Below are 14,716 nucleotides of genomic sequence, written 5' to 3'. Positions count from 1 at the left end.
ACAACTCTGTATCCAAACACCTTTTTCTCCTCCTGAATGATTTTTGAGGTGCTATATGTTCTCTCGTTGTGATTCTGCACCTCCTGACACAAACCTGGGTTTCCTCCTGAGTGAATCTGTTGTGGTGAATCTGCTCTGCAGACTGTTCCCTTCATCACAACATCACCAAAGCAGTTTGCCTTCGCTTTTGCAGAGAAGGAGAACAGGCAATTTGACTGATCGCCTTCATCAAATGCCTTAATGACAGCCAAGATGGCTGAAAACGCTTGGTGAACAAAGCATGGTGTATTGGAGAAAGAGTTATCTGACATATGGGCCACTGTTAGCTTATTGCAGATATAGGTATCTGTGTATTTGTTCGACCAACAAGTAACAAGAATTGCAATTCACCATTACATCGCTCGTCTACCAGAGAATGAGAATGAGTGTTAATTACTGAGCTTTAGTCGTACTGACAGAGGATAATTGTTTCCCCTTGTTTCAAGCAGGTTCTAAATGTGTTGGTCTCTACAGCTGTTAAATAAAACCTCTGCTTGTGCCTTGGAAATAAGTGAAGTTATACCAGAAATCCCTACCATGCTATGCTAAGAGAAGCTGCTGGCTGTAGCCTTATGTTTGACTTGTATTATGAGAGGGTATCAATCTTTTTCTCCATCAGAAAATGATTAAGAATATTTCCCAAAATGTGACACTGTTCCTTTAATAGCCAAATTTGGGGGAACTATGGCAAAAATGTTTGTTTATGTTATGCGTTTGTGGAAAAAAAAAAGGAATATGAAATTATATATAATGATCAGATTTGTCTGTATAAAAACAGATCTACAAAGGAAAAAACATTCAGGATTCCTTTTCCTCAAAAGAAAAAAAAAGTGTTGTACCAAAATGTGCTACAGTTAAAGCAGAGGATACTCCGCAGCTAGTCTGCCTTTACACTTCAAAAGATGTGGGGTTTCTGTGCTGTGTGGCCACATTTACAAGTTACACTTCATCATCCAGAAAAGTAATGGCTGCATTGCAACTGAAACAGGCATATTTTGCCAGCTGAGTTGTGTGCCAGCGGTAATATTTCTTCCTTTCACTAAACCCTTTTATGATCTCTATCACTTATGAAATCCCTGCGGACGTTGACTGATCGTATAGACAGACGTGTGTGTGGCTGTGTCAGTCAGACCTTGACTGAAGGTGAGGAACACTCAGATCTGTCTGGGACATTTTTAAAAATGGTAAATGATGGGGTTTTACATTACACAAACTGGTCGTCTCCGTCACGCCATCTGAGGATCAAAGACTCATTCTAACCTTGTTGATTCTGTTTTTCTCACAAAGCGTGGCTAACCCTGCTTCACTGGTTGCTATGCCAACTCTTGTGGTAACCAGGGAGCTGGTGGGTGATGTTTTTGGTTTTCACTTGTTCTCTCTTCTTGTGTATGTGGACTGTTTTGGAGAAGCCCTTCATCACTGCACACATGCACTGGTAAAGGGAATAAATCCTCTTGGTGCTCTTCATGGTGACTGTAGGTGTTCTGATGCTGGACTCAGAGCTGCTGATTGCATCATGTTTCATCATTATTTGGCCCATAGCCACAGTAACGAATGCCCTCTACTACATTGAATGTATGTGCAAACACACATGTTGCAACATTATAATTTTTTACTTGTTATGACGTCTTAACAAAACCTCTCTTCTGGGAACATTAAATTTGATCCAATGCTGGCTGCCTATTGTAGCCGTGGAACATACACTACCTTTTGCACAGCGGTGGAAGTTTTCAGATCTTTCACTTAAGTAAAAGTAGCAACACCACAGTGCAGAAATACTTGTACAAACAAAAAGGTCTTGCATTCAAAATTTTACTAAAGTCAAAGTACAAAAGTATTTGCATCAAAATATCTTGATTGTAAATGTCTTTTCCTAACCTACAATAATCTGATTATTTTATATATTATTAATCTGAATATGCAAAGTATACAGTTACCAAATAAATATAGCGCAGTAAAAAGTATGTTTGCCTCTGAATTATTGGGGTGTAGAAGTATAATGTGTCATAAAATGGAAATACTCTTTAATAACTATTTGCAGTACTACAAAATAAACAGCAGTGTCTACAGATGACATTCATATACAACTGCACTTACACTGGATAATATTACAGCCCGAATTAGTCGTGTCATCAACATAATGAGAAACACATCTGCAAATTGTTTACTGTCAGTGTTTTTCTGTTTAACTTCCAACAGCAGGGCTTCAACTAATGATTATTTTCATTATCAACTAATCTGTTTTCTCAATTAATTGATATTATTTATCAATAAAATGCCAATTAAAATTTCTAACAGGGTGTCAAGGTGACATCTTCCTACTGCTTGTTATGTATGACCAACAGTTCAAAACCCAAACATATTCAGTTTATTGTCACACACGACAAAGAAAAGCATAAAATCTGCACATTTACACAATTATTCGATTATCAAAAACCTATAATCAATCCACTAATTGTTGAAGCTCCAACATACAACTTTGCCTGGAAACTAAATCATGATTCAGGTTTAGAAAAGTCAGACTTTAAGTAATGTTTTGCTGGTTTTTTAAATGTGTTTTGCCTTAAAACGTCTCTTGAAGTGTCTGTAACTGTTTTATAAAACAAGAGTTCATCTCACCGGCTGCAGGCTCTTTGGAGGGAAACAGCTTGTTGTCCAAAGTCATGCTGATGTCGCAGAAGACCTCCTCTTCATCTCGGTCAGCATCCAACTGAAAGGAATAGAGAAAAAACATTTTAACTTGATCCTCCATCCATTTCTTTAAGTACACGCAACTCAGACATCTCATCCAAACTTTTGATTTCATGCGCTAATGTAATGTATTTACATATATTGAATTTCCATGTATGATATATATGTACATATAAAATCAAAATAACATACATAAAAATTATAAATGAAACCTATGTTATATACTGACATATATGTCTAGCCCATACAAATATGTATGTTTATGTATGTATACTTATATTGTATATATATGTAAATATGTATCCATCCCAAAGGCTGTCCATATATGTTGATATTATACACAGTGGGGGTCCACTTTCCCATGTGAATGTGGATGTGTCAATGCTTTTTTCACTGGGAAATCTGAGTAATATCTTTAAAAAAGGTGATATAGTTTGCAGACAAAGGCTACACAAAAGTCATGACCTTAACCCACAAGATCAGAAGTAAAGCGGACATGCTCGGTCGGAGTTAAGCTGCTGTGACATCCAGAATGAGGCTCATTATAAGATCAAACATAAGAAATGAGCTCAGGCCCTGGGAGCTACACACTTGGGTTATTTTGTATTCAACACACAGCAGAAGCTTTAATAACACTTTAATTAGCCTCTCCCTCTGTCAGTTGGTCTCCGTTAGATTATTCGGCGGTCGGCTGCCTCCCTTTGCACGTACAGTATTGGCTAAATTGGCCATGAAGAATCTGCTTTGTGAATGAAGTAGAAGCAGACTCCTCCTCCCTGATCTGCTCTGTGTCGTCCTTCTGTTCTCATGTGTGCACGCAAAAACGGGTAAAAGTAAACAGACTGGGTGTAATTGTTCTCAGTTTCAGGTGTGTGATTCTCAGCACTAAGCTAAATAAATAAACGAACGGATGTCAGCGGTGCGAGTGGAGGTCAAACAAATGTAAGATAAGGATAACCCACAACCAGCACTTCCTCCTGGGGTTTCCATGGTAACAACCTAAAAAAAGAGGCCGGTCCCCCGAGCCCTCGAGAGCCGTGCGAGTACACCTGCAGAAAAGGAGTGAACGGGATCAAACTGAGGATTCCCTGGGGAGTGTGGCATTCAAAAAACCCATCAGGGTACTCAGAGTACTCACATCTCACCGTCACATCTCACCGTCACATCTCACCATGTCTGGCATCAAGAGCAGAAAAAGTGTCTGTAGTGTCTTTCTAACCTAAATGTGTTCCTACTCCAACAGAGAGGCTCTGTGAAGTCCATTTATTCTTACAGGACGCTGCATGAGAGAGTGTCATTTTTCAAGGACGGATGGGAAAGCTCTACCTTCGTCTGAATGACTCAATGTCAGTACAGTATCCTCAATATCAACTTCCCTCGCAGCAAAGTTCATGCGTCTGCTAATAATCATGACTAATGCTGTATCCACACTAAGCCCAGCTAAATCTGAAGACGCTGTGTCCACACTAGAAAATAAGGTTTTAGATCTCTTTTTTTTCACAAAATGGCAAACAACAAAATAAACATCAACATTAGTGAAATGTAATCTATAGAAGGCAGAGCTGAAATAACTGTGAGGGGGATGTTCACAGAGAGGTAGAGGCAATAGAAAGTTGTCTTCATATACAGCTTGAAACCGGATCTGATCAGGCTTACGTCATCATTTTTCAAAAGCTCACTTTTCATCATCCACGCTAAAATGGGAGCATTTTAAAGGACCACTGTGTAGGATTTAGTGGCGTCTTGCGGTGAGTGTAAAAATGAGAAAAGCCCTTGGTTTGTCTATTCTTGGCTACTGTAGAAACATGGTGATCCAACATGGCGGGCTCAGTGGAAGAGGACCCACCAGCTCTTTCTAAGCTAACGAAAACACAAGGATTCTTAGTTTCAGGTGACTATACACCAAGCGGCAACTTCCGAGGCAGAAAAATGAAGCCAACACAGCCAACACTTCTTCGAATGGCTGCTTGAGTCTGGCTGCACAAGCGAGTCAATCCCCATAGACTCCCATGTTAAAATGTTCAAATTTACAGCAGAAATAAACATGTTTACTGCCTGGTACAGAAAACTGTTTTGGTTTGGCTAATTTCCTCCTTCATGACAACTGTGCGGGGTGTAAATATTATTAAGGCTTAAAGTTCTGCATAATTGAGGTCGTGCCGCTTTGAGTGACAGGAGGGTGAGCCTACGCCTGCCACAAGCCAGCATGCACCGAAGTCTTGGCTCAACACAAGCCCCTCCTCTTTGGATTAGCCGGGAGTTCGGCGGAGTCAGGTACTGACAAGATGATGATGGCAGAACGTCCCACTCTGAGCTTCAGCACCACGCCTCAGAAACCTGTGGGTGACATCACGGAAGCTACGTCCAGCTACAGTCTATTTTAACCACTAAAGAAAACATGATTTTGAATATTATATTCCATTTCTGCCATTTCTGGTTCTTTAATGTGAATGAAGCATTTTCAGATTCATCCATTGGGGATTTGGATTTTGAAAAAAATCCTAAAATGTCTTTTTTTTAAAAATCCATAGATAGACTTGTGGATCGCCACAGCAGAGTGATTAGGATTTCTGTTCACGAATGCACCATCCCCTCCCAAAAATAAATCACCTTAAAATTGACAGGGGGAAGAGCAATTGGCCTTCGCGTTCTCTGCCATCAATATTATAATCAATATGAAAGTACATCCTTTTGCCAAAATGTTATCCAAGTAACTGCATTACCTTCATGTATTGAACATGTTTATGTATAAAAAGATTCATCTTTTTATATAGTGCGCTGATAAGTTGAAGTGAATGAAAAGCCCTCATCCATTATCTCAAAGATCCCCAAGAAGGAGAAGCAGATTAAAGGAAACACATGAATCAGAAAGGGAGTCTTAAGCTTTTGAAACGGGATAATGCAGCAGCTCCATTAGTGCTCTGCAATAGAGGCTGCAACTCTTTTCAAGAGAATATTTTGTCCATCCAGTGTAATCTGTTTGATCATCTGAGTGAATTCATGTGAAGTTCTACAAGAGTTTGAGCTGAAGGAATTTGGGAAATTGATTCTCCCTGCACACTTCAACAATAAATACCTTCCAGTTTTCTTTCAAGTTATGTGAAGCTCAAAGTTGTCACTCTCTTGTGAAGAACACAGAGAAAACAGAAGAGCTATAAACAGACAGAAATATGATATGGATCCAAATGAATCTAAAGATCCAGTAGAAATGAAAGGCCATCTCTTCAAAGCGAGAGACATCTTTTTTTTAACATGAGGACTGCTGTTCATACTTTTACTGATTAGTTACGATGCCTGCATCTCATATATATTTCGGGAATAATGAACAAATACCTTAGAGACAAGAGACCCAGAGAGTCTCTTGTTTGTATCTGTGTGGCATCAAGCGGCACGTGGGACCGAAGCTGGAGCTGAACTCCCTCAGCAAAAACTTAATTACAGTCGCTCCTCCCTGCGATTTCCGGGTAGGGTTTATTGTGGAGGTGTGTGTGTTTTTGTGTTTTTGATAAGTTGAGTCAGCATAGATGGAAAAAAAAGCAAAACAAAAGAAACAGGCTTTCATTTGAACATCGTCATCACTTTTGACATGAAAATCTAAATGTCAATATTTGAATCGCACGCAGAGAATTACTGAAAACTGACAAGAGCTCCAAAATGAAACCGCTGAGCAGCTCAGAGGTGACAACGTCCTAACAGCGACAGAAGCGAGATGAGTTCATTCAGTGAAACATCAAGAATTAATAGACTCGTAGACGTATGTATTGACAATTCAGTCATTCCTATTCAGGGTTGACGATGTGGAGTAATGAGTCATTGCAGTTGTTCTTTTATAGAGTTATGTCTTCCCATATTGAACCTGACATTTAAAATGAAAGGATCACTCTCACACAAAAGCCTTCTGCAGAGCAAAAGCAATTAAGCCTCAGAGGTTATTGCATTCATTAGTCAAGAAAGTATTGAGTCCCTCTCTTGGGATAACTACTGAAGAACAAGGGGGAAACTTATTCAATCAAAAACAATATGTTCCTGTGCTCGGATCAGACTGAAATGTAATATTGTGCACAAAATTTTACAAACATTATTTGTGTTTTATTCTAGTTCATTAGAAAATAGATAATTGGCGATAAGACAACGGAACAATACAACTGAAAGAAAGCGGAATAAAGTATGCGTCACTGTGTTCACCAGCTCGTCTCTAACGTTGTCTGTCTGATGTTTGATGACGAGAACCGCCCAAGTGTTCAGCACGTACATCAATTGTCATGCGTTTTTTTTTTTTTTTTTTTTTTTTTTTTAAAAGGGGGGGGGGGTGAAAAGCGTGTCACACTCTGCCGGCCTTTGATTGGGATGATTTGACAAGCAAGAGACACACTGAGAGTGAAGGGGGAGTGACACTGTTTGTCTGAGACTCCCTGTTACTGAATGTTGACGCTGAGGCTCACAAAGAGAGTGGCAACAGCAATTCACAGAGAGGGGTGGGGGGGGTGCAATCCATTGATCAGCTCTCAAAATGTTCAAATCACAGGTGTAGGGAAAGGAAATTGGTTAGACCCCAGGTGTTTTTACAAAAAAAAAAAGTCAAATGTCAAACTGCAGAGGTGCAGTCAGTGTACCTGTGAGGGATCTTGGTTGGCGTAAGAGATTTAAATGTTTTTACCTGTAATTTATGGCAGATGTAATATGTCAGGTGTCATTATTTACAGCTATACTGACCTATGATGTTATATCAGCCGTAAACTACATTAGAGTCAACTGGAACTTCCAGGTTCTGTTCATTATGTCAGAAAACTTCATTCAAAATCCCATTGACATCTGTACTAATAACTTAAAATCCAGCCTCGGAACAAAGGCTTTCTCAACAGTGTGTCGCATGGCTCGCTTCATGTGTTATGATAAGGACACAATGTATCATTGTTTATTCAATATTTACATGCATATCCATGATAAGCCCAGACGGGTGATGTCATGTCCACAATTCACCAAATTACAAATACTTACCCACATGGGCTTGTGGGGAATTTGGCTTGAGACAGTTTTACAGCACAACGTGCCTTTATTTACAAGAAACACAATACTTCAGAATCATTTAGTCAGTGTGTCTTAATTAAGTTGACTCCATGGGGAATGTAGGGAGGATGTGGAGAGAGTTTCAACAAGTAGCAGGCTGCAGAAATTTACTATTTAGTGAGCTCATCTGTAAAATGCAAAAAAACTTTTAGACACTCAGGTCATATTCACCGTTTTTCTGTCTTGCAGCATGAGCGCAATGCATGATGGTATATATTGCTTGGTTAGTGACCATCGGTTGTAGACTACTTTTCATGGTGCATTGTGGGATACTGTGAGTCCACTATGTAGGGTATGACAATCCTCACTATACAGTCAGACAGCACTACAAAATGGCAAACTCACTATAGAGTGGACTATACAGTGAGTGATTTCGGACACAGCCGTGGACTATACTGAGAGTGGCGTACACTTCGTCACCATGGTTACTATAATGATGATCATGGCTTGGTTAGGTTTTTGGTTATCTCGTCATTTGGGTTAAAACAAGTGTTTCTTTGGTCATGAACAAACTATATAACTACAGTACACTGTAACTACATGGCATGCCACTGCTCCGTGATACATGTAAAATCATTTCACCATAATTGCAGAAAACCACTTTTAACCTAACGGCGTCACTAGTCGTCATCTTGGTGTCTCTTTTCATTGTTATGCTGATGACTCACAGCTACCTGATGAGTCTTTCTAACCTTGTGCGCTCACCTCCAGAATGTGAGCTGGATTTAAATTCACCGAACAGCAAATAACTTTTTTCTCAGTTCAACTCAACTCTGTCTGAACAGGAAGTTACAAGTTCAGTTAAATCCCATACCAAAAACCTGCGACACTGCATGTCAACTTCCCTTTTAATCATTCTATCGCTGCTCGTCTGTTGAGGAGGATTAGAGCCGCCCTCATTTTAAAGACACTAAACGCTTCTCTTTTCTTGTCTTAGTCAAAAAGGGCTTTGAACTAGAATTAAGAAATGGGATCGTGTTACTTTAACTGTCCTGTACTGGCGGTCTAAACGTGTTAGGATTAGTTTTAGAGTTTATAAAGTAATTCACGACACCTGACATCTACAAAGCTGCAGTCTTTTATCCCATTTATCCCGTCTTTGATTCTGCTCGACTTATTTTCATTCCCGTATTTTACTTGTATTGTTTCTCACTGTATTTCTGCTGTAAAGTGCTTTGTATCCTTTGTTGGCAGAGGTTCTCTCTCTCTGTCTCTCTCTCTCTCTCTCTATATATATATATATATATATAAAGTTTATTATTAGAATTTTCTGTCTGGAGCTTTTCTTAGCAAAGATAGTCTAAAGTGCTTTGATTAAAAAAAAAAGGGGGCACCATTGTCTGTGGCTTCACCTCACAGAGGTTTACTGTAGCTTCATGCTGAGGTGGATTGTTTTTCATTATTCTGGCTGACACAGAGGGCTGCTGGGTAATAATATAAAATAATAATAACCATGCTTTAGAGTGTGAATATATCTATATCTATTCTCTCAGTCAGAGAGGCTGTGAAGTGTCTGCGGGAGCGCACACAGTCGCCACCAACAACAGACAAACTGTGAAAATGACAGATTTCTTACTTAACCACAAGGGAATAAATATTTTTCTGTGAACAGCCAAGATTAAATAGTGTAATTGAGACACCTAATGTATACAGTACCCACGCAGATCTGGTAATACACTTTGTTTGTACATTGCTTCCAACATTAAAGAAAAACAAAAGACTATGAAACACTATGAAAATAGATTCAATCTAGTTTCAGATTCTAAACTGTGAATATTTTCTGGTTTCCTTCGTCTCCTGTGATAGTAAAGGGAATATCTTTCTGATTTTGGGCCGTTGCTCGGACAAATAGTGACATTTGGAGATAACATCTTATGATGGACCTTTTCTTTTTTTTTTCTTTTTTTTTGCTATTTTCTGACATTTTATGGTCCAAACAATTAACTGATTAATCAAAGAAATGCTGTTCATGACAAATCAATACTGAGAATAATTGTTAGTTGCCACTCTGTTGTCTGAACACACCAGAAATGAGCCTAAATCAGAAGCTGATGAAAAATAAAGAAGAGTACAAATGTGAGAAAGCTTTTTTGCTGCCAACTTTTGATACTTGACTGTTTTCGATACTCGGTGCTCCTGACAAATTTCAGTCACTACCAAAATAGTGCTGAGCTGCAATACACAACATTAAATGTCAGTCTTGAAGATACAGGAAACCTCCTGTAAAAGCAGATAAAGGAAAGTGGTCGAAATCACAACCGAAATCAGCAAATGGATGTTTTTTTTTGTTTTTTTTTTTGTTCCTAGATGAGTGACATAGATTAACATCACCAAGGCTGGACCACAACAACATACCACACACAGGTGAGGTGGCAAGAAGCACGATTCTAGTGTATTCATGAAATCGTGTGGAGACACGCTCCCCAGGTCTGCTCTGCTTTCCACCCGCAGCCCAAAGACATGTGGATTAGTTGAATTTGAAACAAACAGCCTGTAGGTGTGCGACGGTATGAACCCTCTGACAAACGGGCTTATTGCTCGCTGGTACAGGCTCTTGGAAACCTTAACAGGCTAAGCAGGAACATGGCAAACATGTATACAGAACTGTGAACTGTGACAAAACACGAGAGCAGGAGGAAAGAGACAGTCAGGCAATCATCCAACAAGCAGATTATAAAAAAAAAAAAAAAACAGATAAGATAGAGTATAGAGCACGACAGAAATCCACAGAGAGAAAATGTGCTTTCTGCAATAAGAATACAGACACAGGATTTCAATCCAATGAGTCTGGAGTCGCAGCATCACTTATCCTCAAAAACTGCAGGCTTACATTTTTTCTTTCTTTCCAAAGTTAATGCGAGCTACTCTGGAGATGAGCCTGTGTATTTGATTTAAAAAGACAACGATCTAAAACAGTGAAAACAAAATCTGCGTCTCACAGTGATACAGTGGGGCGGTTATTCAGTATTCCCTCCGCTGCGAGGAAGACGACGCAGCGCTGAGACTCAGACAGATCAATAAGACTCCCACTAGCAGTGTGGGCAGCCGCTTCCTGTTGGCTGCAGGAGTCAATAGCTCTATTAGCACCTGCCTCACACACACCACGGGCAACTCGATGCCCCCTCCGCACCAAAGCGCACAGTCTGGTGAAGATCCCAGCGGTCTCCAATTAACAGCAACAGTCTGCCCCTCATCTTGCAAAAGAATCGGCAGCTAAACAGATACAGTTTGGGAAGATTGATGACTTTCTGCTTTCTTTTGTGTGTGTGTGTGTGTGTGTGTTAATAATGATGAGGCATATCTTTGGTAATGTTAACATAATGATTATGCACATACCTGAAAGTATATATCCAAACAAACTTTCAGTTTGTTCTCTCAGTGTTCAAATCAATAGTGTTTTGTTGGCAAATAATTTGTGAAGTTTGTCATTCTATCTGGAGTTTTGTAATAAGACTGCCGACACATGATGAGTGAGTGCGGCATCATTGTTGGTGGTGTGACGTGAGTTGATCTAATGTCTCTGGCATAAAAGCCAGATGTTCTTCACACTCATCCACAAACCCGACCTCCGCACCCTTTCCTTCCTGCCTTGCCTCGCTCTACTTCCTGTGTTGGCACCGAGATGTAAATCACGCACACACAGATTTGATTGTTTTCAAAGACATGCATGTGTAATGTAAACACACACACACACACACACACACACACACACACACACAAATATACAGACAATATTCCACCAGCCTTACCGTCACAATAAGGCCGCGTTCCTGGAAGTATTTGACCAGAGGGATGGTGTTTTGCTTGAAGTTGGTCAGGCGCCGGTCGATGGCCTTGGGGTTGTCGTCGGGTCGTCCCTGCTGCTCGGCTCGCTTCTGCAGCCTCTCCTTCAAGCGGTGGTTGGTGCAGGCCAGGAACAGCACCAGGTCAGGAGTGCAGATCTAAAGAAAGGGAGAGAAGACGTGCGAAAGGTTTTACAGTCAACGCTGCAACCTCTCAGCTCAAATCTTTCATTCATACGCGATTTCCATTTTGACCTGACCCAGAGGAAACTCCACCAAACCAGAGAACCAGCGCAGGCGTAGTCTCAATTTTAAATTATGTGCACTCAGGTCAAAATGTCAACCATTCAATTCACAGAAGAATAAACGCTTTGCTCTCAGGAAAGTCTGAAAATATTGAATATCCTTTCTTTTTTTCCTTTTTTTTTTTTTTTTTTTTTTTAATTAATTTCAGAGCAAGTCCCCCGCCTGAATTTCACTGGATTGAATCAGTGCCATGAAGATTTTAGATTGAAGCCTTGAAATAGCCTGCAGCTGCTCCTCTGATGATGCAGCTTTAATACAGGTGTGATTGTGAGGCGGACAGGATGACACTGTGCTCTCCCGACAGGAGACGAGAACATCATTATCTGCCCCGCACACAGCTTTTCTTTGTTTTCGCCCCGGCTCACTGCGTTAGACAAACAGGAGAGAAACGAGACCGCAGACGATGACATGAAAGTATTTAAAAAAAAAAAAAAAAAAAAAAAAATCATTTCGTAACAGAAAATGAATTTTAAAGTGCGATCACACGCGCAGCTTTGTCCCATAACTGTGACGACAGCTTTCTATTTCGAGATCAGACGTGAAGAGAAAGCCCATTCCCCCATTTCATCCGTTTGTGTGAATAGTGCAGTGATTACTTATTACTCTTTGTTGCCAACCAGAAAACTGATCACTCTGCATATAAATAATTCTTCTCTGGTTTATTTGTTTTTTTTATTTCACCTGTTCTGCCTTTGCAAATGTTAATTTTAAATTTTCGAAATAGTGAATGAAGAGAGATGCTTAAAGCAGCACTACTTGATTATTTTGGCCACTAAGGGACAAAACACAACCCTGACATCATCACTTTACAAAGTTGACATGGTGAACATCTTAGGAAAAAGGTTCCTATTTACATGTCCAGCAAAAGCAGAGCGACATTCGCGTTAATTTTCCTGTCTGTCGTCCTATTTGTCCTGTCTAATCTGTCTGCTGTTTGGTGCTGGACTTTTCGCATATAGTGAGTTTGTGCTGCAGCTGCTTATTGTGCTGCAAGTTGTGCTTTGTAAAACCAAAATGCTAAAATGCTCTGTAGAGTGAAGGGGAACTGCAGACTGAAGAGATCAATCTTTTGATTGTTGGTAACTATGAGAGCCTTTCACATTACATATAGCAATAATATCTATTGTTGTTATAAAAATACTGATAAGTGCAGCTTTAATCTATTTCCAGAACTTAATATGCAATTAAAGCATTTTATTATGTCGTGAACCTTGTTTTGATAAAGAGTAACAACAAATTAGATCACCTTTATTGCTACATCTAACCAGCATATATAATATCAATATAGATATACAGCTAAATGAATGTACAGAATCAACAATACATAGTAGAAATTGTGTAGCTCTGATATACACTCAGCTGCCAGTTTATTAGGTACACCTAGCTAAACATAATGCAGTCTAATGCAACAATCCTGCAATAATCCTCCCACCATGAAGGTTGCACTGTTGAGTTTCTGTTGAGGTGTTGATTCAGCTTCATGATCACTTTGGAGAATATAGTTCATGGTGCTGTTAAACTGAATTGCATGATACAGTGAGGTGTTTCTGTTATTTGACCTACCTCCACTGAAATAAATGGGGTTGACAAACTAATAGAGACATCTATCAGTGTAATTCCACACATGAACACATGATATATCAGTAATATAAGCAGCATTAAGAGCGTGAACGTGTGTAGAAACCATAACCAGTGAGAGTGTAAGTAGGGGAGGGATTAGCTAAAATGAATTTCAGCTTCCTCAGACACATCAACATCAAGCAGTGAGGAAAATGATATTGTTCTGCTAAAATTACTACAATCAGGAGATGATGAAATGATTACGACAGGCCTACAGCACCTGTTACCAAGATATAATGGAGGGCAAATTAACAATGAACTATTTCGGTTCAAGGGAAAAGGTCAGGCTGTCAGCAACAGCACTGACTGATCTAAGTAATAGATATTTAATTTGTGACACTCCAATGAGCTTGACCGCTTCTATTTCACAAAGTCCAATACACAAAGACATTCCTTAGTAACCAACGAGTATGTAAACCAAACAGACTGACGTATGTGCGCTGGGTATTTAAAGTTCAGTGTAGGATACTGTTATCTATCTAATGCAAACATTGAAATGAAGTAACTTGGTTTCTATGGTTCTGGCCTCCAGTTTTATAAAACGGTCAGAGCGTTAAATAATCTCCTCATCTTGGACCTGACATCTGCTCACCCATCCCACCACCAGCAGGGACTTTCCTCCATAAAAAGCCTCAAAGGTGGTTTATTACTACCCATACTCTGCCGTTTGTTTTGCCTCCTGTGTTAGATGAAATGCACATGATGAACACTCCAGAGTCTGCGTTTGATCTGGTGCTCTGCCAGAGCCAAAAATAGCTCCGACGGTGTTGTTTATTCAGGCGCATGCCACTCCGGCAACAGTCTTCGAGTCAGTCTTTGTAAATGAAAGTTTACATTTCCATAGTAACCACACTTGTATCCTTGTTTTTTTTTGTTTTTTTTCTTAGATTTTACTGTTAAATGTAAAGCAGCAGTCAGACCCCACAGTTACTGCTAATGAGAACTAGGAGTGTCTTCAGAAATTTACCATCTGCACATCAGCGAGTAAAGAGGCATCTACTGTATTTAAAACGATGCTGGCAGTTCACACTCACAGTCCTAAATAAGGCACGTGAGCAGGCAGATGTTGAGATGTTGACCTGATCGCTGTGCCAAGCGCTGTGCACGTTCTGCTAAATGCTCTCGATCAAAAGGAAGGAAATAAAGAAGAAGCTGAGAAATAAACTGATGGCAGAGATTCAAGTACTGAAATTCAGAAAATGTGGCTTCCT

At 39.8% G+C, this 14,716-nt stretch overlaps 1 protein-coding gene across 1 annotated transcript in view; it reads right to left on the bottom strand.

Moving 5' to 3' along the window:
* ak5 (adenylate kinase 5) overlaps positions 1–14,716 on the bottom strand; it is an 80,044-nt gene that overhangs the window by 42,860 nt on the left and 22,468 nt on the right. Inside the window, exons 6-7 of the mRNA XM_022758035.1 lie at positions 11,547–11,738; positions 2,659–2,749 (exon numbers count right to left, since the gene is read on the bottom strand). Coding sequence (XP_022613756.1) covers positions 2,659–2,749; positions 11,547–11,738 — 283 coding nt within the window. The remainder of the gene's footprint in view (positions 1–2,658; positions 2,750–11,546; positions 11,739–14,716) is intronic.

Source organism: Seriola dumerili, unplaced genomic scaffold (assembly GCF_002260705.1).
Source record: "Seriola dumerili isolate Sdu_G_001 unplaced genomic scaffold, Sdu_1.0 BDQW01000291.1, whole genome shotgun sequence".
NCBI classification, from domain to species: Eukaryota; Metazoa; Chordata; class Actinopteri; order Carangiformes; family Carangidae; genus Seriola; species Seriola dumerili.
This window is presented reverse-complemented; position numbering and strand designations above follow the sequence as displayed.